The sequence below is a fragment of the Hirundo rustica genome, chromosome 29, assembly GCF_015227805.2.
Source record: "Hirundo rustica isolate bHirRus1 chromosome 29, bHirRus1.pri.v3, whole genome shotgun sequence".
NCBI lineage: Eukaryota > Metazoa > Chordata > Aves > Passeriformes > Hirundinidae > Hirundo > Hirundo rustica.
Window position 1 is genome coordinate 1,076,248 of NC_053478.1, and position 21,819 is coordinate 1,098,066.

A 21,819-nucleotide genomic window follows, 5' to 3' on the forward strand; every position below is an offset into this window, starting at 1 on the left:
GGGGGGCTCACAGGGGGCTGGGGGGGGGTCTCCGTGCAGCTCAGGGGCCGCGTGGGTGCCTTCGGGAGGTTTGGGAGCACCCTGGGCTGGGGGAACGGAATGATTTGGGGTGAGCCCGTGGCCAGGGCTGCACGGGGAGGGGTGACAGGGACAGCGGGGATGGGGACACGGGACAGCCCAGGGCCAGGTGTGAGCGCCCCGCACAACTCCAGGTGTGGGGCTGGCGCAGGGTCCTGCTCTGCTGTCCCCAGCAGCGTCCCCCGGGCTGGGGGGGAGACACTCAAACCCGGCTCAAACCCGGCTCAAACCCGGGGATTGGCAAATGCCGGTCCCGGGGAGCTCTCAGCCGCGTTTGTTCCTTTGTGTCATCGCCACAACCACGTCAGAGCCGTTTCCTTCCCCTTTCCCCGTCCCTGACGCGTCCCGTGTCCCCCCCCGGGCTGGGCCGGCAGCGACGGAGCCCCGGGGGGATTCGGTGCCCCCGGTGCCCCCGGGGAGGGACCCGGCCCCGGGCTGAGCCCCTTTTTGGGGTTTTGCTGTGCCCAGCGAGGGGGGATTTTTATTTCCCCGGCCGGGCGGAGGGGTTGGGATCCGGCAGGAGGATGGAGCGGGAGTTGTCCCTGTCCTGGGGAGATGCTGGGGGTCTCTCCGGGGCTGGGCAGGCTGTGCCACCCCCGGCAGAGGATGGCTCCTGTCACCCCCAGCCCGGGGCGGTTCTGGGACCCTCACCCCAATTTAAAAAAAAATAAAAATGTATGGGCTGGAGCGTGTCCAGAGAAGGGAACAGGGTTGGGAAGAGGAGAATTCCCGAGGGAGCTGGGAAAGGGATGAGCCTGGAGAAAAGGGGGATCAGGGGGGAAATTGTGGCTCTGCACAACTCCTGACAGCAGGGGACAGCCGGGGGGGATCGGGCTCTGGGAACAGGGAACAGGGACAGGAGGAGAGGGAACGGCCTCAGGCTGGGCCAGGGGAGGTTTAAATTGGATTTCGGGAAAAATCTGTGCATGGAAAAGAGCTGTGGGGCACTGGAACAGAGCACCCGGGCAGTGCTGGAGCCACCAACCGCAGGGGTATAAAAATGGTGTGGATGTGGCCCCTGGGGACAGGGGAGGTGCGGGCACAGGGCTGTCCCGGGACCCCCGGAGGTGCCCCGGGATGGTGGGAGGTGTCCCTGCCGTGGCACGGCTGGGCTGGGATGAGCTTCCAGGTCCTTTTCCCGCAGAGCGTTCCCTGATCCTGTGATTCCGCGGTTCCGGGGGCTGGCAGGAGCTGGAGCAGAACCCCCGGGCAGAGCGGATTTCAGCCGCAGCGCAGGGATCCCCGGCAGCGCTGAGAATTCCCGCTGGAGGTGAGGAACCGCCGGTCCCGGGGATGAGGCCCGGGAGCCGCGGGGCAGCGGGACGGGCCCGGGACACGGAGCGGGGCGGGGACCGGAGGCGGTTCTGGGGGTCCCGGAGCGGGGGTGGCACCGGGGGTGGCACCGGGGGTGGTACTGGGGGTTCTGGACCACGGGCGGTACCCCGGGCGGTACCGGGGGTTCCGGACCACAAGCGGTACCAAACGCGGTACCATGGGCGGTACCGGGGGTTCCGGACCACGGGCGGTACCACGGGCGGTTCCGGGGGTTCCGGACCACGGGCGGTACGAGGGGCGGTACCATGGGCGGTACCCCGGGCGGTACCGGGGGCGGTATCACGTGCGGTACCAAACGCGGTACCAGGGGCGGTTCCGGACCACGGGCGGTACCCCGGGCGGTACCGGGGGCGGTATCACGTGCGGTACCAAACGCGGTACCAGGGGCGGTACCGGGGGTTCCAGACCACGGGGGATACCACGGCCGGTACCTCAGGCGGTACCAAATACGGTACCAGGGGCGGTTCCGGCGGTTCCGGACCCCGGGCGGTTCTGGACCACGGGCAGTTCCAGACCACGGGGGATACCACGGCCGGTACCTCCGGCGGTACCGAACGCGGTACCAGGGGCGGTTCCGGCGGTTCCGGGCCGGTCCCGCCCCTCTCCTGGACCGCCGCGAGGCGCTGCCGCCGCCCTGTGGCCAAAGGCCGGTACTGCAGCCCGGGCTCGGCGCATGCGCAGCGGCGCCGGCGCTGCCGCCGGTCCCGGCCCCGCGGGGCTGAGCGGAGGAGAGGCCGCCGGTGCTGCCCCGTCCGGGCCGGAGCCCAAAGCACGGAACGATGCTGCTGCTGGAGGTTTACTCTTTCCATAAAGAAGTTTTCCCTAATATGTAATTTAAACCTCCACGGCGCGGCTTGAGGCCGTCTCGCCTTGTTCCGTCCCTGCTGCCGCCTCGTGGCGGGAGCGCGGTACTGCAGGAGGTGAGGGAACGGGGCCGGGGCTCCGCGATCGGCACCGCCTCAGACCGCTCATCGTGCCCGCAAACCCTTCATCCTGCCCTCAGACCCCTCATCCTGCCCTCAAACCGCTCATCCTGCCCCCCATAAAGAGACTGCCTGGCTCTCAGACCCTTCAACCTGCCCTCAGACCGCTCATCCTGCCCTCAGACCCTCATCGTGCCCTCCATAAAGAGACAGCCTGGCCCTCAGACCGCTCATCCGCCCGCAAACCCTTCATCTTGCCCTCAGACCCTTCATCCTGCCCCCTATAAAGAGACAGCCTGGCCCTCAGACCGCTCATCCTGCCCTCAAACCCTTCATCCTGCCCTCAGACCCCTCATCCTGCCCTCAGACCCTTCATCCTGCCCCCTATAAAGAGACAGCCTGGCCCTCAGACCCTTCAACCTGCCCGCAAACCCTTCATCCTGCCTTCAGATCCCTCATCCTGCCCCCCCATAAAGAGAGAGCCTGGCCCTCAGACTGCTCATCCTGCCCTCAGACCCCTCATCCTGTCCCCAGACCACTCATCCTGCCCCCCATAAAGAGACAGCACCACCTCCAGACCCTCATCCAGTCCCCAATCCTCTCCTCTCCTCTCCTCTCCTCTCCTCTCCTCTCCTCTCCTCTCCTCTCCTCTCCTCTCCTCTCCTCTCCTCTCCTCTCCTCTCCTCTCCTCTCCTCTCCTCCAGAACAGACCAAATTCCCTCAGCCACTCTTGAGGTTTCCCCTGGCCCCGGTGTCCTGCTTTCCCAGGGGCTGCTGCTTCTCCCCGATTCGTTCCCAGCTGTCGAAGAACCAGTTTTTAATTCCCCTTTCTCTGGGATCTCAGCAAGCAAAGCCCCAGCGATGGGACAACGTGTGAGAAATGTGTCCCCAGTTTCCCTGGGACTCGCTGTGGGCTCCCGAAAGGGATGGCAGGAGGTGTTTTTGGGGGAAGGAGAGCGCCCGCCCCGCGTGGGTGCTGCAGGCGGCTCCTCCTGAACGGGGATGACAGGAGCTGGGCACGGAGAGCAGATTGGCATCGTCCCCACCCACGCTGGCACCGGGGGCTTGCTGTGCCCGGGAAAGGTTCTGCCACCCTCTCTCACGAGCCCGCCTCCGAAACTGGGGTTATCTCCTCCGAAACTGGGGACACCTCCTCCAAAACTGGGATCACTCCTCCAAAACTGAGGATACATCCTCCAAAACAGGGATACCCCTCCAAAACTGGGATAGCGCCTCCAAAACTGGGGTTACCACCTCCAAAACTGGGGTTATCTCCTCCGAAACTGGGGTTACCACCTCCAAAACTGGGGTTATCTCCTCCGAAACTGGGGACACCTCCTCCAAAACTGGGGTTACCTCCTCCAAAACTGGGGTTGCCTCCTCCAAAACTGGAGTTACCTCCTCCAAAACTGGGGTTACCACCTCCAAAACTGGGGACACCTCCTCCAAAACTGGGATCACTCCTCCAAAACTGAGGATACATCCTCCAAAACAGGGATACCCCTCCAAAACTGGGGTTACCTCCTCCAAAACTGGGGACACCTCCTCCAAAACTGGGGTTACCTCCTCCAAAACTGGGATACCTCCTCCAAGACTGGATACCTCCTCCAAGACTGGGATACCTTCTCCAAAATGGATACCTCCTCCAAGACTGGGTACATCCAGCGAGTGTTCCCACACAGAAGCTGTTGCTCATCCTCACCTGCCCTGCGCTCTCCTTCCCAGAGCAGCCGTGGCTGCCCCCGGCTCCCTGGCAGTGTCCCAGGCCCGCTTGGAGCAGCCTGGGACAGTGGAAGGTCTCTGTCATAGCTGGGGGTGGCACTGGATGTTCCCAAACCAGTTTGGGATTCCTGTGCTCACTCCGTGCCGATTGTGTGACAGCAGCCCAAGGGAGCGGGAAATCTGCCGTGAGGGATTTACAGCTCCCGGCACCCCACGGGCTCCGGGAGTAAAAGCCAGGCAGCTTCTGTGGTGCTTTTCCTTTTATTTTATTACAGAATCCTCAGCACAGCTCGGCCCTGCACAGAGCAACCAGAAAGAACAGCACCACCTCAGTTCCCTGCCCAAAAAACACGAGGCTTCCCATGGAACCTCCCCGGGTGTCCCTTTGTGCCCGGCTGTGGCTGTGGCTGCAGTTCAGCAGGGGATTCCTGCTCTGAAGGGTTGACGAGGAAGTTCGGGAGTTTCTGCTGGGTTTTTCTGTTTGTTCCTCTTTCAGGACACAGACCTCACACTGGATGCACTTTCCTCAGCAGGGGCAGCTCCGTTCTCAGCTCCCTGTGACCAGGACAGGAGCCAGGGAATGGCTGGAGCTGTGTCAGGGAGGTTTAGGGTGGAGATCAGCGAAAGGTTCTTCCCCAGAGGGTGCTGGCACTGCCCAGGCTCCCAGGGAATGGGCACGGCACCGAGGCTGCCAGAGCTCCAGGAGAGCTTGGACACCGCTCCCAGCACAGGGTGGGGTTATTGGGGTGTCTGTGCAGGGCTGGGGTTGGACTCCTGATCCCTGTGGGTTCCTTCCAGCTGAGATTCCAGGATTCTGTGACTCTTCCAAGGGATCTCTCAGCAGGGGCACAGCCCAGGCCCTGGACTCTCTGTGACCCCACAGCTCAAGGGGACAGCCCTGCCCCTCTCCAAGCACCACACCTCAGTGCAGGGCCAGAGGTTCCCTTGCAGAGCTCCAGCACCCCCCATTCCTGCCAGGAGCTGCCCTCCTCCCCCTCACCCCCAGTACAGCATTCCCACGGGAAAACTGTGTTTAGAAATCCACTTTATTTGGTTGAAGACAAGTCGGTGATGGAGAACTCGGAGCCCAGCACGGCCCCAGATCCCTCTGAGAACCCCGAGCAGCCTCAGGCCACGCTCATCCCAGGGCTCCTGACACCTGGGCAGCACCTGGGATCCATCCAGGAGCAGCATCCCGGGCTGGAGCAGCTCTCCACGGCCCGGCAGGACACACCTGAGCTTGAGCAGCTGCTGTGACGGAGCACTGGGCGTCCCTCATGTCCCAGGCCGGCACAGCAGGAACGTGGAGCAGGGAGGAGCCCGTGAGCCCCAGGGGCTGCAGGAGCTGGGATTTGCTGGGGAGCAGGAGCGGTGCTGCTCCCCAGCCCGGGCTGGAGCCACCCAAGCACCCCTGGAAGTGGCACCGCAGCCGGGCCCTGGCCTGCAGCCAGGACAGCAGTGGTTGTATCCCTCGGGAGGAAGAGCGGGAGGATTTTCCTGACCAAACTCCCCCCCCCACCTCTTCCCTTAGCTGCACGGATCAGGAAAAATCCGGGGAGGAAGCGCAACCCAGGCCGTGGCGGTGGGAAGGAGCAGGGAGACGAGCCGTGGGCAGCCCAAGCGCCGCCGCGCTCCCCTCGGGGCTCGCAGGGGAGGAGGAGCGGGCGGCAGCGGCCGCGGCAATCCCGGGAACGGGGAAGGCTCCCGGGGGTCTCCGTGGGGCCCGGGCCCCTCAGTTGATGGGCTCGTACTCCGAGTAGCGTCTCCTCTGCGCCAGCAGCACCAGGCAGCTGCCCAGCAGCAGCATGGCCAGCGGCGTGCCCAGCGCCACGGCCGCGATGGAGATCACCAGCGGGGAGAAGCTGTCCCTGGGGGGATCCCCGAAACCCAGCAGCACCGACCTGCGGGGTGGGGACGCATCAGGACACGGATGGGGAGGGGCTGTGTCCCACTGCAGCCCTTCCCACCTCACCGGCTCGGGCCCAGATCCCGCACGGGGCAGGATGAGGCTCCTCGAGGAACTGCGGAGCCTCTGTTACAGGATTACAGGGAAACTCAAGGCTTTGGAATGGAGACTGTTAGCAAACAGAGAAACCCTGTGACCTGCCAGGCCCCCAAACTGCACGTTGTTAGTGACCAGGAACATCCTTTCAGACCCCTCTGTACATCATCAGTGACCAGGAACATCCTTTTAGACCTTTCAGACCCCTCTGCACATCGTTAGTGACCAGGAGCACCCTTTCAGACCCCTCTGCACATCGTTAGTGACCAGGAGCACCCTTTCAGACCCCTCTGCACATCATTAATGATCAGGAGCATCCTTTCAGACCCCTCTGCACATCCTCAGTGACCAGGAGCACCCTTTCAGACCCCTCTGCACATTGTTAGTGACCAGGAGCACCCTTTCAGACCCCTCTGCACATTGTTAGTGACCAGGAGCACCCTTTCAGACCCCTCTGCACATCCTCAGTGACCAGGAGCACCCTTTCAGACCCCTCTGCACATCCTCAGTGACCAGGAGCACCCTTTCAGGCCCCTCTGCACAACCTCAGTGACCAGGAGCACCCTTTCAGACCCCTCTGCACATCCTCAGTGACCAGGAGCATCCCCCCAGGCCCCTGGGACCCCACTCACCAGCTGAGGTATCGCTTCTCCCGGTACACCTCTCCCTCCTCTCCGCCAAAGGACACATTGAGGGCGCTGACGGTGCAGCTGCTGCCCAGACTGTCCCCAAAGTAGGCCTGGACGATGCTGGACACGGGCAGGCTCCAGTTGGCCGCCTGCAGCCCCTGAGCCCGGCACTGGATGCCGTCCTCGCGCCGGGGGCTGCGGGAGCCGTAGGCCGTCGCTTTCCACTGCAGGAATCCCAGCGTGGAGCTGCCGTTCTGGGGCTCTGCTACCAGGGACAGCACCTGGGGAGGGGCAGGGTGAGGGGAGGACAGCAGGGTCACCCCCAGCCCGGGGCCACCCCTCGCTCGTTGCGGTGAGTTCTCTCCCCGTGGTTTGTTCCCTGAGCTCCCTATAATCCCCACACAATTCGGCCCTGAGGCAGCTCCCTCCCTTTTCCTAGATCCTTGTCTGCCAATCCCTGTTTGTCCCAGCCCCTTGCTCGCCCATCAGTGTTCAGCCCTTCCCCCGTTCCGGAAAGTTCCATGTTCCTCGACGCCCTGTTGGCTCCTTCGAATTGTGACCTCCCCTCGTGTTGGACAGGATTTTGTGGACCCCTCCTCATGATCCTCCCGTGGAACTGTCCTTGGTTTCAGCGTTAAAAGTTCATCTCTCCCCATTGTCACTCTGGTTTTTCTGAGCTTTTTTTAAAGCCTTCTACTTGTTCGTAAGATGGAGTCAGTTTCTTTCGTTTCTGCACAATATTAGGAGCAGCATTTCGCTTTTCTCACTCAAGGGGACATAAACAAACCTTTCGTTTTTGTTCCCTGTCCATTGTTTACACATTTCTAACCTGAAAATAATGTTAACTAACAGCTGGTCTGGCCAGTGGGGTGGAGGGGTAGTAACCCCAGAAGCCAATCCACAACCAGAGCCACAAATGTATAAAAATGTAAGAAATACACATGCTCTCTCTGTTTGGGGAGCAGCTCTGCACTGCAGACCTCTCATCTCCGTGTTATCTCTTTGCGTGCCGTTACCACACCCCACGTTCGGAGCTGTTTCTCCTGGACCCTTCGACAGCAATAAACCTGCTGGAACCTCAAACCCAGAGCCTCCTCCTCCTCCTCCTCTGCTCGGTCCTGGATGTCACCCCACTCCAGCCCCCGAGGCCGATCTGACGCTTGGGCAGCTCCGAGCCGGGCCAGAGGAGATTTTGGGGAAAAGGCGTCGCCGCCTCACCTCGAAGATGGTGGGAGTGTACTCGTCGTCGATGGACCTCTGGCTCCGCAGCCTCCGCGCCGCCCCGGCCTCCTCCACCGTGGCCACCTCCAGCGCGAAGCGGGAGCTGTTCCCCCGCGGGGCCACGCCAGCCAGCACGAACTCCAGCTGCGAGCTGTCGGCCGTGTGCAGGAGGCTGGGCAGGCGCCCGGCGCGCCCGGCGGCCTCGTAGGCGGTCACCTGCGGGGAGGGGAGATTGAGATGAGATGAGATGAGATGAGATATGAGATGAGATGAGAGGAGATATGAGATGATGATGAGATGAGATGATGATGAGGTGAGAAGAGTGAGTGGCTGGAAAGCAAAAGGGACGATCTCGAAGGGGCGAGCGTCTCTTTCCGATGGTTAGCGAAGACGTTAAGGCGTGTAAGAAGTTGACCGCAAATACAGGAAATTGGCAAAATCGCGTCGTGTAACGAATATATCAGCACTAGTCATCTTAAGAAGTTGAGATAGCACCTCTCCTAAGTTATTAGGTATTTGTGACCTTAAGATAAAACACAAAAACCCACTAAAACAGCTTACAGCCAGTAACAACCATGACGTAAAAATTATCTTCTTCCATCACCAGACACTTTTCAGTGTCACAGCTGTCTCAGTCAAAGCTGTCTTATTTCTAAGAAAAAACAACTAAATTTTGCAAATCAGATAAGCATACTTTAACAAAACTTAGGATAATTTAAACCCACGTGAAAATAGGTACAGAAAAGAAAACTTTAGTAAGATATAAACCTCCTATCACTTAAACTTTATAAAACTTGATCTTAGATTTAACTTACACTTAACAGGGCCTAAACTTAAAATAAACCAGACAGAAATTACTCTTGACGTTAACAGAATAGTAAAACATAACGCAGACCTAAATACAGTAAATGACTCCAATGAAAAACCCACTTCTGTTTTCATTCACCATTGTGACGGAACGTCCCTGCGAGGGACGCGGGCCACAGGGACGGCACAGGACGCCGAGGCGCAGCATTCCCTGTCCTGGAGCTGCTTTGGGCGGGACATTCCCTGTGCTCCCTGCCCCTGGATGTACCCGCGATGCCCCTGGATGTACCCGGGATGCCCCTGGATGTACCCGGAATGCCAGGCTGGCCCTGGATGTACTGGGAACTCCAGGCTGCCCCTGGACATACCCAGAATGCCTCTGGATGTACTGGGAATGCCAGGCTGCACCTGGATGTACCTGGAATGCCAGGCTGGCCCTGGATGTACAGGGAATGCCAGGCTGCACCTGGACGTACCCAGAATGCCCCTGGATATACCCGGAATGCCCCTGGATGTACCCAGAATATCCCTGGATATACCCGGAATGCCAGGCTGCCCCTGGACATACTCAGAATGTTCCTGGACGTACCCGGAATGCCCCTGGATGTACCCGGAATGTCCTTGGATGTACCCGGAATGCCCCTGGACGTACCCGGAATGCCCCTGGACGTACCCGGAATGCCCCTGGATGTACCCAGAATGCCCCTGGATATACCCGGAATGCCAGGCTGCCCCTGGACATACTCAGAATGTTCCTGGACGTACCCGGAATGCCCCTGGATGTACCCGGAATGCCCTTTGATGTACCCGGAATGCCAGGCTATCCCTGGATGTACCTGGAATGTCCCTGGATGTACTCGGAATGCCAGGCTGCCCTTGGATGTACCCGGAATGCCCCTGGACGTACCCAGAATGCCCCTGGACGTACCTGGAATGCCAGGCTGTCCCTGGACATACCCAGACTGTCCCTGGACGTACCCGGGATGCCCCTGGATGTACCTGGAATGCCCCTGGACGTACCCGGAATGCCCCTGGATGTACCCGGAATGCCAGGCTGTCCCTGGACATACCCAGACTGTCCCTGGACGTACCCGGGATGCCCCTGGACGTACCCGGAATGCCCCTGGACGTACCTGGAATGCCAGGCTGTCCCTGGACATACCCAGACTGTCCCTGGACGTACCCGGGATGCCCCTGGACGTACCCGGAATGCCCCTGGACATACCCGGAATGCCCCTGGATGTACCTGGAATGCCCCTGAATGTACCCAGGATGCCCCTGGACGTACCCGGAATGCCAGGCTGTCCCTGGACGTACCCGGAATGCCCCTGGATGTACCCAGGATGCCCCTGGACGTACCCGGAATGCCAGGCTGCCCCTGGACATACCCGGGATGCCCCTGGATGTACCTGGAATGCCAGGCTGTCCCTGGATGTACCCAGGAATGCCCCTGGACGTACCCGGAATGCCAGGCTGCCGTTGGAGAAGCCGCCGCCGGGGTCGGAGGCCGGGGCGCCGCGGAGCTCGGCCGTCAGCGCCGTGCGGTTCAGGGTGTGGTTGAGGCTGTCCCAGGAGAACTCGGACAGGTCATAGGTGGGGTAGAAGAGCTCTCCCAAAGGCTTGGCCTCGCTGAACTCGAACAGCTGCAGGGAAGGAAGGGAAGAGGGGCTGGGAGCACCGCCAGGACTGGGAGCTTGTGCCATGATCCAGGGAACAGGGCACGGCTGCCCCAGGCTGGAGACACACATTCCCTGGATGGGATTTCCCTGGAGCCGGGAAGGTGCCCAGGGACCCTCCGCACCCGCAGCTGTCCTGGAGCCAGCAGTACCTTGGTGAAGACCACGGCCGTGGAATAGACAACGCTGTGGGGAGGGTCGATCCAGATGGCTCCAGCGGGGTTGGCTGACAGCAGCCGTGTCCAGTTGACCCTCAGGGCACTGCTGGGGCTCTGGGTGGCCACCAGGAGCACGGCGGGGGCCCCGATGCTGCTCCACACGTAGTGCAGGCAGTCCCCGGGCCCCGCCGCCCGCACGTGCAGCAGGTTCACGGAGGAGCCGTTCCAGCCCGGGTTGTACTGCATGGACACCTGCGGGGCAGGGACACGGCTGGGGCGGCTCTGAGCCCTCTGTCCCCTCCCAGGACGGGACATCGGAGCTGCCTCGGCTCCCGTGACTCTGCAGCGCCGGTATTGCTCAACACGCTCGGTCAGCATTTCACAGCCGGGCGTTTGGGAACAGCTTTTGGCTGCTTCCCGTCCTACAGCCCGATCCCAAATCACAGCCCCTTCTTGTCCTACAGCCTGATCCCAAATCACAGCCCCTTCCTGTCCTACAGCCTGATCCCAAATCACAGCCCCTTCCTGTCCTACAGCCCCTTCCCATCCTACAGCCTGATCCCAACCCACAGCCCCTTCTCGTCCTACAGCCCCTTCCTGTCCTACAGCCTGATCCCAAACAACAGCCCCTTCTCGTCCTACAGCCCCTTCCTGTCCTACAGCCTGATCCCAAATCACAGCCCCTTCCTGTCCTACAGCCCCTTCCATCCCACAGCCCCTTCCCGTCCTACAGCCCCTTCCCATCCTACAGCCTGATCCCAAACAAGAGCCCCTTCTCGTCCTACAGCCTGATCCCAAACAAGAGCCCCTTCTCGTCCTACAGCCTGATCCCAAACAAGAGCCCCTTCTCGTCCTACAGCCTGATCCCAAACAACAGCCCCTTCTCGTCCTACAGCCCCTTCCATCCTACAGCCCCTTCCCATCCCACAGCCCCTTCCCGTCCTACAGCCCCTTCCCATCCTACAGCCTGATCCCAAATCACAGCCCCTCCTCGTCCTACAGCCCCTTCCCGTCCCACCGCCATGCTGTCCCACTGGATCAGGACAAAGGGGAGACGAGGGACGGAGATGGGTGGCCCTGGGACATGTCGCCGCAGGACAGGGCTTGGCAGGGCAGGGCTCACGCCGGTCCCGGTGTGTCGGGACAGAGAGAGGGCTGGGCTCAGCTCCAGCCCCACGGGGGAATGTGCCCGGTGTGAGGCTGCGGCCCCTTCTCATCCCCAAACCCCTCAAGGCTGGGATCTCGGGGGGTCCAGCCCAGCCCCTGCTCCAGACAGGATCCTCTGAGGCCACCAACGAAACCAGAAGTTTCCCTACAACACCAGCAGTAACTTCTTTACGTTCAGGGTGGCAGAGCCCCGGAACAGCTGCCCTGGGCGAGCACGGAGCGTCCCGCTCTGGAGTCACCCCAAACCCACCCGGATGTCCCTGTGTCACCCGCACGGGGTGACCCAGGCTGGGAAGGGGTTGGATTGGGTGATCCCAGTTCCAACCCGGGGATTCTGAGACTCCCAGGGGCAGCGGGAGGGGACGCCAGGGGGTCACAGCGCCGAGCAGAGGCCGGGGAGAGCGGCGGGGGATCCGCACCCTGGTCCCGGCCCCCCCGAGCCCCGATCACCGCGGTCCCGGTACCCCCCAGCCCCGATCACCGCGGTCCCGGTACCCCCGAGCCCCGATCAGCCCGGTCCCGGTACCCCCGAGCCCCGATCACCGCGGTCCCGGTACCCCCCAGCCCCGATCACCCCGGTCCCGGTATCCCCGAGCCCCGATCACCGCGGTCCCGGTACCCCCGAGCCCCGATCAGCCCGGTCCCGGTACCCCCCAGCCCCGATCAGCCCGGTCCCGGTACCCCCGAGCCCCGCTCACGTTCCGGCTCCGCTCGGCCCCGGCCGCCGCCAGCAGCGCCGCCAGCAGCGCCAGCCCCGCACCGGCGGCCATGGCGAGCCCGGCCCCGACCGCGGCCCGCCCCCGAACCGCCCCGGAACCGCCCAGGAACCGCCCCGGAACCGCCCCGGAACCGCCCGGGGACCGCCCCGGAACCGCCCCGGAACCGCCCGGAGACTGCCAGGGAACCGCCCGGGGACTGCCGGGGATCCGCCCCCGAACCGCCCCGGAACCGCCCGGAGACTGCCAGGGAACCGCCCAGGGAGCGCCAGGGAACCGCCCCGGAACATCCCGGGAACCGCCCGCGGACCGCCCCGGAACAGCCCCGCGCACTAAAGGAGCCCTTTAAAGGAGAAGGGAACCGCTCCGAGTTTGCCGTTCTGCTTCCTGCCCCTCGCATCCCCCAGGGCAGCAGAGAGCCCCGTGTCCATCATCCCACAGCGCCGAGACCCCCGCTCCAGTGTCAGCGCAGCTGGGAGCCAGCAGATTGCCCAGGGCATTCTGTGGGCATTCCTGCCTCCACTCCCCCGGACACGGCAGCTGTCCCTCCTTCATCATCCCGTCCAGCAGAGACCCCCGTCTTCAACCCCCAGGGCACCTGAGACCCCCCTCCTTCATCATCCCGTCCAGCAGAGACCCCCACATCAATCCAGCAGGACAAGGACTTCCCTGTTCTCCCACCGCACCTTGTGGAGCTTCTGCACCTTTGTGGTCTCTGAGTTTCACCCTCTGGACCATCCCATGCTCCAGAGACCCCTCGCTGTCACCACCCCGTACTCTGGAGACCCCCAAGCACAGCAGAGACCCCCACCCTCATCCCCCACGACAAGAGACCCCATTTCCACCCCCAGGAGGGCAGTGGAGACCCCCCATCTCCATCATCAGGGGAAACTCCCTCCTCCATTCCCCAGGCTCCAGAGACCTCCCCACCTTCCCTGCCCCGTACTCTGGAGACCCCCAAATCCAAGAGAGACCCCACCTCCATCCCCCAGGACACCAAAGACCCTCACCCTGCCCATGTTTTTGCTGCCCCAGCCCCTGTCTGTCTTGGATTACGTAACCTAGAAATGTGTATTCTATTTCATCTGCTGAAAGCTGTTTTTTGGGAGATGTTTTATCCTTCTAACTCCAGGGGAAGGAGGAGGATGCCTCCTGAAAACGGCCCAGCCATTAAACCCAGCTGGGGCAGTGTCTGTTATCTCTGTCACCACCCTCCATCCTCCAGGGGACATCTCCTGATAATGGGCCACCAGTGCCAGGACGCATTCCATCATCCCACCGGGAGATGCTGCACACAGTGGGGAGGAGCCAGCTGCTCCCAGCTGGATAAAAACTGGCACTGAAGGACACAAGGGATCCGGTTTTTCCACTGGATTCCCTGAGGAAGACCGGACCCATCTCGTCACCACTGGACTTCCTACAGGACCATCTCTACTCCACAGAACCACGTCTGTTGCTCCAGGAGGATTTATTCGGACTGCTTCCAACACCCTGAGCAACAGGGGGTCAGGTCGTATCTGTCAGGGGGTTTTCCAGGATCTTTGTTTGCTTCCTTGCTTAGTTTTTTTAATACAATATTTGTAATTTTTTTTTAATATTCCTAGTAAAGAACTGTTACTCCTATTTCTCATATCTCTGCCTGAAAGCCCCTAACTGCAAAATTATAATAATTTGGAGAGAAGAGGGTTTACATTCTCTATTCCAAGGGAGGCTCCAGCTTTCCCTTGCAGACAACTTTCTTTCAAAACCAAGACTCTGTCCTTGGCTTCCCTGGAGCTCCTGGTGTTGGCACAGACCCCCAGAGCCCCTGGCACTGCCCAGCCTGGGGGGGTTTTCCACTCCCCACCCCTGGCACAGGCATTAAATGAACCATCGGCCAGAAATGATGAATTTATTCAGAGATAAACCTGAACCCCAAACTCCTGGGGGAGCCCAACACCTCCTGCAGGCACTGCATCCCTGCTGGACCCGGGGTGGCTCTGGGAGGCCGTCAGGGTGGGGACAGCAGGGAGGAGGATCAGGGGCACCAACTGTCCCCTCATGTCACAGCCCTGGCACTGCCCAGCCCAGAGCTCATGGGAAAGGAGATTCCAGGGCAGCATTCCACCGCTTTTGTTGGTTTTAGGCATTCCAGGGGATCATTCCCACACTTTTGTGTTGGTTCTAGGGTCGTCAAACAAGCATTCCACTGGGGAACGTTCCCGTTTTTGTCAGTTCTAGGGTTGCCGTGGGATCATTCCACTGTTTCTGCCGGTTCTGGGGTTGCCAGGGGAACATTTCATTGGTTTTGTCAGTTCTAGGGTTGCCAGGGGAGAATTCCACCATTTTTTCAGCTCTAGGATTTCCAGAGGAGCATTCCACCATTTCTGCCAGTTCTAGGGTTGCCATGGGATCATCTCACCATTTTTGTTGGCTCTAGGGATGTCAAGAGGAACATTCCACCAGTTTTTAAATTCTAGGGTTGCCAGGAGAAAATTCCATCATTTTATTGGTTCTAAGACTGCCAAGAAAGCATTTTTGTCTGTTCTAGGGTTGCCAGGGGAGAATCCCACCATTTTTGCCAGTTCTGGGATTTCCAGAGGAGCGTTCCACCATTTCTGCCGGTTCCAGGGTCGCCACGGGATCATTCCACTGTTTCTGCTGGTTCTAGGGTTGCTGAGGGAGCATTTCACCATTTTTTAAATTCTAGGGCTGCCAGGAGAAAATTCCGTAATTTTATTGGTTCTAGGCCTGCCAAGAAAGCATTATTGTCTGTTCTAGGGTTACCAGGGGAGCATTCCATTGTATTTGTTGGCTCTAGGGTTGCCATGGGATCATTCCACCATTTTTGCCAGTTCTAGAGTTGCCAGGAGGGCATCCCACCATTTTGGTAGGTTCCAGGATTTCCAGGGGAGCATTCCACCCTTTTTGTTGGTTCCAGGATTTCCAGGGGAGCATTCCACCCTTTTTGTCAGTTCTAGGATTTCCAGGGGAGCATTCCACCCTTTTTGTTGGTTCCAGGATTTCCAGGGGAGCATTCCACCCTTTTTGTCAGTTCTAGGATTTCCAGGGAAGCATTCCACCCTTTTTGTCGGTTCTAGGATTTCCAGGGGATCACTCCACCCTTTTTGTCGGTTCTAGGATTTCCAGGGAAGCATTCCACCCTTTTTGTCGGTTCTAGGATTTCCAGGGGAGCATTCCACCCTTTTTGTCAGTTGTAGGATTTCCAGGGGAGCATTCCACCCTTTTTGTCAGTTCTAGGATTTCCAGGGGAGCATTCCACCCTTTTTGTTGGTTCCAGGATTTCCAGGGGAGCATTCCACCCTTTTTGTCAGTTCTAGGATTTCCAGGGAAGCATTCCACCCTTTTTGTCGGTTCTAGGATTTCCAGGGGATCACTCCACCCTTTTTGTCGGTTCTAGGATTTCCAGGGAAGCATTCCACCCTTTTTGTCGGTTCTAGGATTTCCAGGGGAGCATTCCACCCTTTTTGTCAGTTGTAGGATTTCCAGGGGAGCATTCCACCCTTTTTGTCAGTTCTAGGATTTCCAGGGGAGCATTCCACCATTTCTGTCAGTTGTAGGATTTCCAGGGGATCACTCCACCCTTTTTGTTGGTTCTAGGATTTCCAGGGGAGCATTCCACCCTTTTTGTTGGTTCTAGGATTTCCAGGGGAGCATTCCACCCTTTTTGTCGGTTCTAGGATTTCCAGGGAAGCATTCCACCCTTTTTGTCAGTTCTAGGATTTCCAGGGGATCACTCCACCCTTTTTGTTGGTTCTAGGATTTCCAGGGGATCACTCCCCCCTTTTTGTCAGTTCTAGGATTTCCAGGGGATCACTCCCCCCTTTTTGTTGGTTCTAGGATTTCCAGGGGATCACTCCCCCCTTTTTTTTGGCCCCACAGGGTAGGGTTTGGGGATCTCAGACAAATTCCCTGCCCCTCCTGATGGGGATTCATTCCTGGGAGCCCGATGCTACCTGAGGTCTGGAGGGATAAATATAACATTCCCTCTTCAGTACAGGGCATCCCAAACATCCCAAACATCCTTTTTGCTGGGAGTTTGGAATGTTCCGGGGCAGAAAGCAAAGTCTCCCTGATTCTGATGGGATAATTAGAAGGGAACTGCTTTTGAACTGTGTTTGCACACGTGGCCAAAAACCCATGAAGAGTTCCCTCACTGGGAACAACATCCTGCAGCAGTGACGGGACTGGTGTAACTCAGGTGTAACTCAGTGTTTGTGTCCTGCAGGGAATGGATGTAATTCCTCCCATTTTCTTCACCTTTCCCAGCACATTTGGCTGATTTTATTTTCCTTTCCAAATGAGCATTTCTCTTCTTGCAGGGAGAACAGGAATCCTCACACCTCCTCACCTCATGGGCAGCACACCCGAGGGTGACCTGATGAGATAAGAGGGGAGCTGAAGGTTTGGGAAGATTATAGAACCGATGGAAATTCTAGAAAAGCCAAAAAGGACCTTCTGCAAAAGGAGCCAAGGGAGACCAAAAGTGCAGCTGAGAGAGATTGGGAGCTCCGTGTTCTCCTCACACAGGTGAGGTGGTGAATGAACAGAGCAGTGACAACTCTGGTGCCTGAATTTGGGGGTCACAGGGTGACCAGGAGGGTCACAGGGTGTCCCTGAACCTGGAGGTTGTGGCACTCTGGGCTTCCCAGACACAGCAGCAGGAGGAGAACACACCTGGTGACAGCAAGGATCTGCTCCTGAGCTCTTCCACACTCATGTTTAGGGAAGAGGAGCTCCAACTCCTCCCAGGGGAACCACAGCTAAGCTGCAATCGCAGTTTTATTGCTGTCCCCTGTCCCAAAACGCAAATGAAGATATTCCATTCTCCATCTGCTGAAGGCAGAAGTGATCTCTGCCGAATCTGCCCTTTCTCCCCTCACTCCTACCAAATTTTCCTTTGGGTGTTTCCCACTCACTGCCCACAGATTTTCTCCTTTCCAGAATAATCTTCTGAACTTTTCCCCCGGGATGTGATGGAAGTGACAATGATGAACACGGGGGCAGAACTTCCAGCACCACCAGGGCCTGGTTTTCCAAACAGGCTGAGCTCCAGCATTTGCACAGACACCACGAGGAGAAAAATAAACAAGCCAAGCCCAGAGATGGAGATGGACTGGTTTTCCACTGGAGACCAGAAACCCAGCCAATGGGAGAGCATCCTGGGATTGGCAGGTGTGCAGAGAGCATGGAGTCATGAGAATGGTTTGGGTTGGGAGGGACCTTAAAACTGTCCCACCACTGCCATGGCTGGGTCACCTTCCACGATCCCAGGCTGCTCCAAGACTCATCCAACCTGGCCTTGGGCACTTCCAAGGATGGGGCATCCATGGAATAATCTCTGCCAGGGAACCATTTCTTCCCAATATCCCACCTAACCCTGCCCTCTGGTAGTTCAGAACCATTTCAGAGTACACAGGTCCATGCGGGGAGCACTGAGTTACCCGGATTTACCGAGGTGGACATTCACATCACAGACCTACACTTCTCTGGCCACACATGTGGAAAAAATGACCCCATTTATCACAGGAAAGGCCACCAGAAGGTTCTGACCCGCTGCCCTCCAGCTGGGCCTTGCTGGAGAGCACAGAACTTCCTTTAGGAAGAAGGAATAAAAACTGGGACGGTCCTGAGGGGACACGTGGGGTTAAAACACCTGCTTGGAGGAGATTCCAAAGGGAACGAGGGAAGGGGGAGATGATGGAGGAGAAATGCCCGAAGAAAGGAGCACAGGGACGTCACATGGAAAAGTCATTCCCTCCCTACGCCAAACCCTCGGGGGCGTTATAAATGTAACGGATCAGGAGCTGGGAGGGGAAACGGCGCTAAAATAAAAGAGACACCTGCCTGGAGATCATCTCTGCCGGGACTCGAACCCGGAACCTCTGGATTAGAAGTCCAGCGCGCTCGTCCATTGCGCCACAGAGACCTCACCGTGAGGGGAGCGTCGGCTCCAGAACTGAAAAATCCACAGCGCCGCGGGGTCCGGCACCCACCGGCACCTCCGGCGTCCCCTCCCCGCCTGCGCAGGGACGAGGCAGGAATAATCCCGGGGATGATCCATATCTTGCTTGGCAGCAGGGATGCAGCAAAAACCTGGATGCAGGCTGGTATCCGCCTCTCTGGCAAGCTTTCCGCAGCATCCCCGGCGCTGGGCTGCGGGCAGAGCTAAATCCTGGAGTAGAGTTCGTCGCTGCATCTCCCTCAGCATCGCAGCATCCTCCCGGCTGCAGAAGCCGAGGGATAAAGATGAAAGAGGATTTAGCTGAGAGCGCTGACAATGGCGAGGGGAGCTCTGCTCGTCGGGGCGAGAAAACGCCGAGAACCTGAGGTTCGAGCAGAGAAATGAAAAGGGAAAGCAGCTGCGGTGGGTTTCCTTTCAGCGAGCTGTCAATCAGGGGTCTAAGGAAGAAACATTGCGCCTCTTCTGCTGGGGAAAAAAACATGAAAACGATGTCAAAACAACGGGAAAGGTCCATTTACAGCCACTGACCTATTAACAATCGATCAAACTCTGTCACAGAGCCCTCGCTGGGAGGAGCGCGTCTGGAATCCCTGAACGGCACAAATTTCAGGCGGCAGTTCCCCTGCAAGGGGAGATGCTAAGTGCAAGCCAAGAAGGGGAATTCCCTGACACGGGGAGCTTTTGCCTCAAGGTGACCTGAGGTCCAGCCTCAGGCGGCTCTTCGCGGTGAACAGCCCGGAGCAGGAATAAAACAGGAGGGGATTCAGCCCCCAGTGGAGCCACGGTCAGAAGCTCAGAATTGAGGGCAAACCACCCCAAACACCCGTGCTGAGATGATGAAGATCACACCACGTGTGCTGCACCTCCACAGGACAAGCTCCTGCTGCATCCCTGCTTTCCTCAGTGCCTGTCCTTCCTGCCTCAGGCTGGGGCACCTCTGTGCTCATGGCTAAAATCCCAGAGAATCAATCCTGTGCCAAATCCTCGCCTCCTTCCCGGGCTGGAAAAGTCCTGAGTGCTGCCCAGAGTGAGCTGTGTGGTGCTGAAGAGGAGAGGCGCAGCACTGACAACCTCAGCACACCTAATGCAAACCCAAAGCATTTGGTTTTCCTTCCACACCTGGAAAGCTTTACGGCTGTCTTGACAAGCAAAATCCACCTTGGAATGGTGGGAAAGAAGGCAGGGGTTGAACTTCTATCAGAAAAAACTCTTCCTTGCTGCAAAAGATAACCCAGTAAACTGATAATCCTTGAAATAAATCCCTCTGTGAACCAACTGTGATCACACTGGGACCTGGAGAAAACCCAAAGTCTAGAAAACACCCGTCTGCAGGTGTGCTTAAAAATGTCACAGCAAAATTCTTTGACAAAGGTACAAAGCTGTAAAGGATGAGAAAAATCTCCCACAGCCTGTGACTGTGTTTTCACAGCCTGTGACTGTGTGCTCCTCCTGGGGGATGAAGACACCAGCTTTCAATATGATTTTTGGAGGCTGCACCTCAAGAGTGCCTGCTTTGAAGTCACCAGCAAGCAGAAAATCCAGAGATGATTAATGAAATAGCACAAACTCTTGGGAGAATGACTGTGGCTTTCTGGGCAGCCACATCCCTGGAATCAGAGGTTTGAAGGAACCCTCCTTCCTCCTGCCTGCAGCTCCCCTAATTGCACCAAACCCAGGAAAGCACCAGGAGTTTGAGCGTGTCCTGATGAAAAAAAAAGCCATATTTCTGTCAGCGGAAGTGTGGGGAGAACCAGGGGATGTGCCAGAAGAGCAGCAGCACTGCCAGGAGAGCACCAGAGCCTCATCCTCATCCTCCTCATCCTCCTCATCCTCCTCATCCTCCTCATCCTCACCCCAACACGCAGCTCTGGAGGCCTGGGAGCACCTGCCAGGTGTTTTTGTACCTTCAATAACCCCGTCGGTGTTCCCTGAGGTCCCAACCGTCCCTCTGCTCCTTCGAGGTGCGACAAATTTGGGAAGCAGAGGCTGCAGGGAGCAGCACAGGGCCGGTTTTGGTGCTGGGGGAGGCCAGTGCATCCCACCCCATGTCCTGAGCCGGGAGAGCGTCCCTGTGGGGACACACAGGGGGAAGGGACGTGTCCCCGGCACACAGAAATGTGCCAGGAGTGAAAAAGCTGCCAAAAGCTGTTCCCCAGCTCATCCCTGGCCACCTCCCAGCCTCAAATCATTTCCCGCAGACAGGGAGAACATGAGCCACCAGCAAGGATGCAGTGGCCCAGAGTGAACCCAGAGAATTTACCACCTAATAAACAGCCGGGAAAGGCCCTTGGGAAGACAAAACTCTGAGCAATTTGATGATTGATGGAGCCTTCGGACCCACCTCACCTAAAGCTGCTCCAGGGCAGCATCACCTCCCAGCGCTGGGAGATCCAGAAATGCTTTGCACACCGAAAGAAGCAGCGACAGAAAATCCCTACGAGAGCTGGGACTGCTTTGTGGTATCCAGATAAAGGTTTTACAGCACGACTATAAATGCAACCACAAGGCTTTATTGGTACAACCACCCAATTCCTCAAGAAAACCTTCTCCAAGAGCCACCGAAGAGCCAGAGCCACCAAGCAGAGGGCAAAGCTGAGTGACTTGAGGCCAAAAATCCACTAACACACGTGTGATGGTGCAGGCTCTTCCCCAGATCCTTACAATGGGTATATCCTTATTTTTTCCTACATCTGTAATGCCTTTTTCTTCCTTTGCAAACCATTTCAGCAGCACCCAAAAGGCACCCGGGTGTCTTTTCCTTGGTTTGACCATCACATCGCACATATCTTCAATCCCTCCTGAGCCTCGCTTAATCTATGGGACTGGGTTCATCTAAAAAACCCTTATCAGGAACTCCTGCATTTTGATCACCCGAGGCACAGACACAATTTTGGGAGGTTCTGCCGTCAGTGCCATGAGCTGGCGTCAGTGGCTGTGCCAAAACTTGCTGGGCAAGGGGCTGATTTTCCACCTTTTTACTACTTTCCTGAGCTTTCAGTTAAAATGCAGCGTGTGGCCTTTTGAAAAGCACCTCAAGTGCCACGTACAAATGATTTGTTTGCGTTTCGCTGGACATCAATCCCCAGAGGGGATATTTGGGGTTTTTTTTTTGCATCCCAGGTTGAAGCGAAAGCCATCAGGGATAAAAGGAGCAGAGAGAGGCCGATGTTCCTGGGGAGAACGTTGGATCTCAGCCACAAACTGGAGAATGACAGAGGGATCTGATGGCAGAATTGAGGGATGGATTGGGTGGGAAGGGATCCAGGATCACCCACGGATGGGCAGGAACACCTCCCACCATCCCGGGCTGCTCCAAGCTGCCCCTGCACACTTCCAGGGATCGGGAATAACCTGTGCCAGGCCCTCCCCACGTCACAGGGAGGAATTTCTTCCCAAAATCCCACCTAAACCTCCCCTCCC

The 21,819-nt window shown here is 58.2% G+C and overlaps 1 protein-coding gene and 1 non-coding gene across 3 annotated transcripts; both read right to left on the reverse strand.

The window, feature by feature from the left end:
* Window positions 1-5,090: 5,090 nt before the first annotated feature.
* On the reverse strand, window positions 5,091-12,492 carry GLMP (glycosylated lysosomal membrane protein). Of its 2 annotated transcripts, none has more exons than XM_040088260.2 (6): window positions 12,417-12,492; window positions 10,546-10,803; window positions 10,178-10,360; window positions 7,908-8,126; window positions 6,693-6,970; window positions 5,091-5,959 (listed from the first exon to the last, which is right to left on the reverse strand). In XM_040088260.2, exons 1-6 carry the CDS (start codon window positions 12,486-12,488, stop codon window positions 5,791-5,793), a joined length of 1,179 nt encoding a protein of 392 aa, XP_039944194.1. In that variant the 5' UTR covers window positions 12,489-12,492; the 3' UTR covers window positions 5,091-5,790. The 2 variants fall into 2 exon arrangements, with proteins under 2 accessions (XP_039944194.1, XP_039944195.1); XM_040088261.2 differs by having other exon boundaries at window positions 12,400-12,470.
* A 5,797-nt stretch (window positions 12,493-18,289) lies between these two features.
* TRNAR-UCU (transfer RNA arginine (anticodon UCU)) lies at window positions 18,290-18,363 on the reverse strand. Its single transcript has one exon. It is a non-coding gene; the product is annotated as a tRNA-Arg (tRNA).
* Window positions 18,364-21,819: the final 3,456 nt, after the last annotated feature.

What these genes read in the sequence shown, in the direction of transcription:
- GLMP (XM_040088260.2), bottom strand. Translation starts at nt 12,488, where the DNA reads ATGGCCGCCGGTGCGGGGCTGGCGCTGCTGGCGGCGCTGCTGGCGGCG. An exon ending in GGGCCGAGCGGAGCCGGAAC is followed by an intron (nt 10,804 to 12,416) that starts GTGAGCGGGGCT and finishes CCTGCCCCGCAG; the next exon opens with GTGTCCATGCAGTACAACCC. An exon ending in GAGAAGCGATACCTCAGCTG is followed by an intron (nt 5,960 to 6,692) that starts GTGAGTGGGGTC and finishes CCCACCCCGCAG; the next exon opens with GTCGGTGCTGCTGGGTTTCG.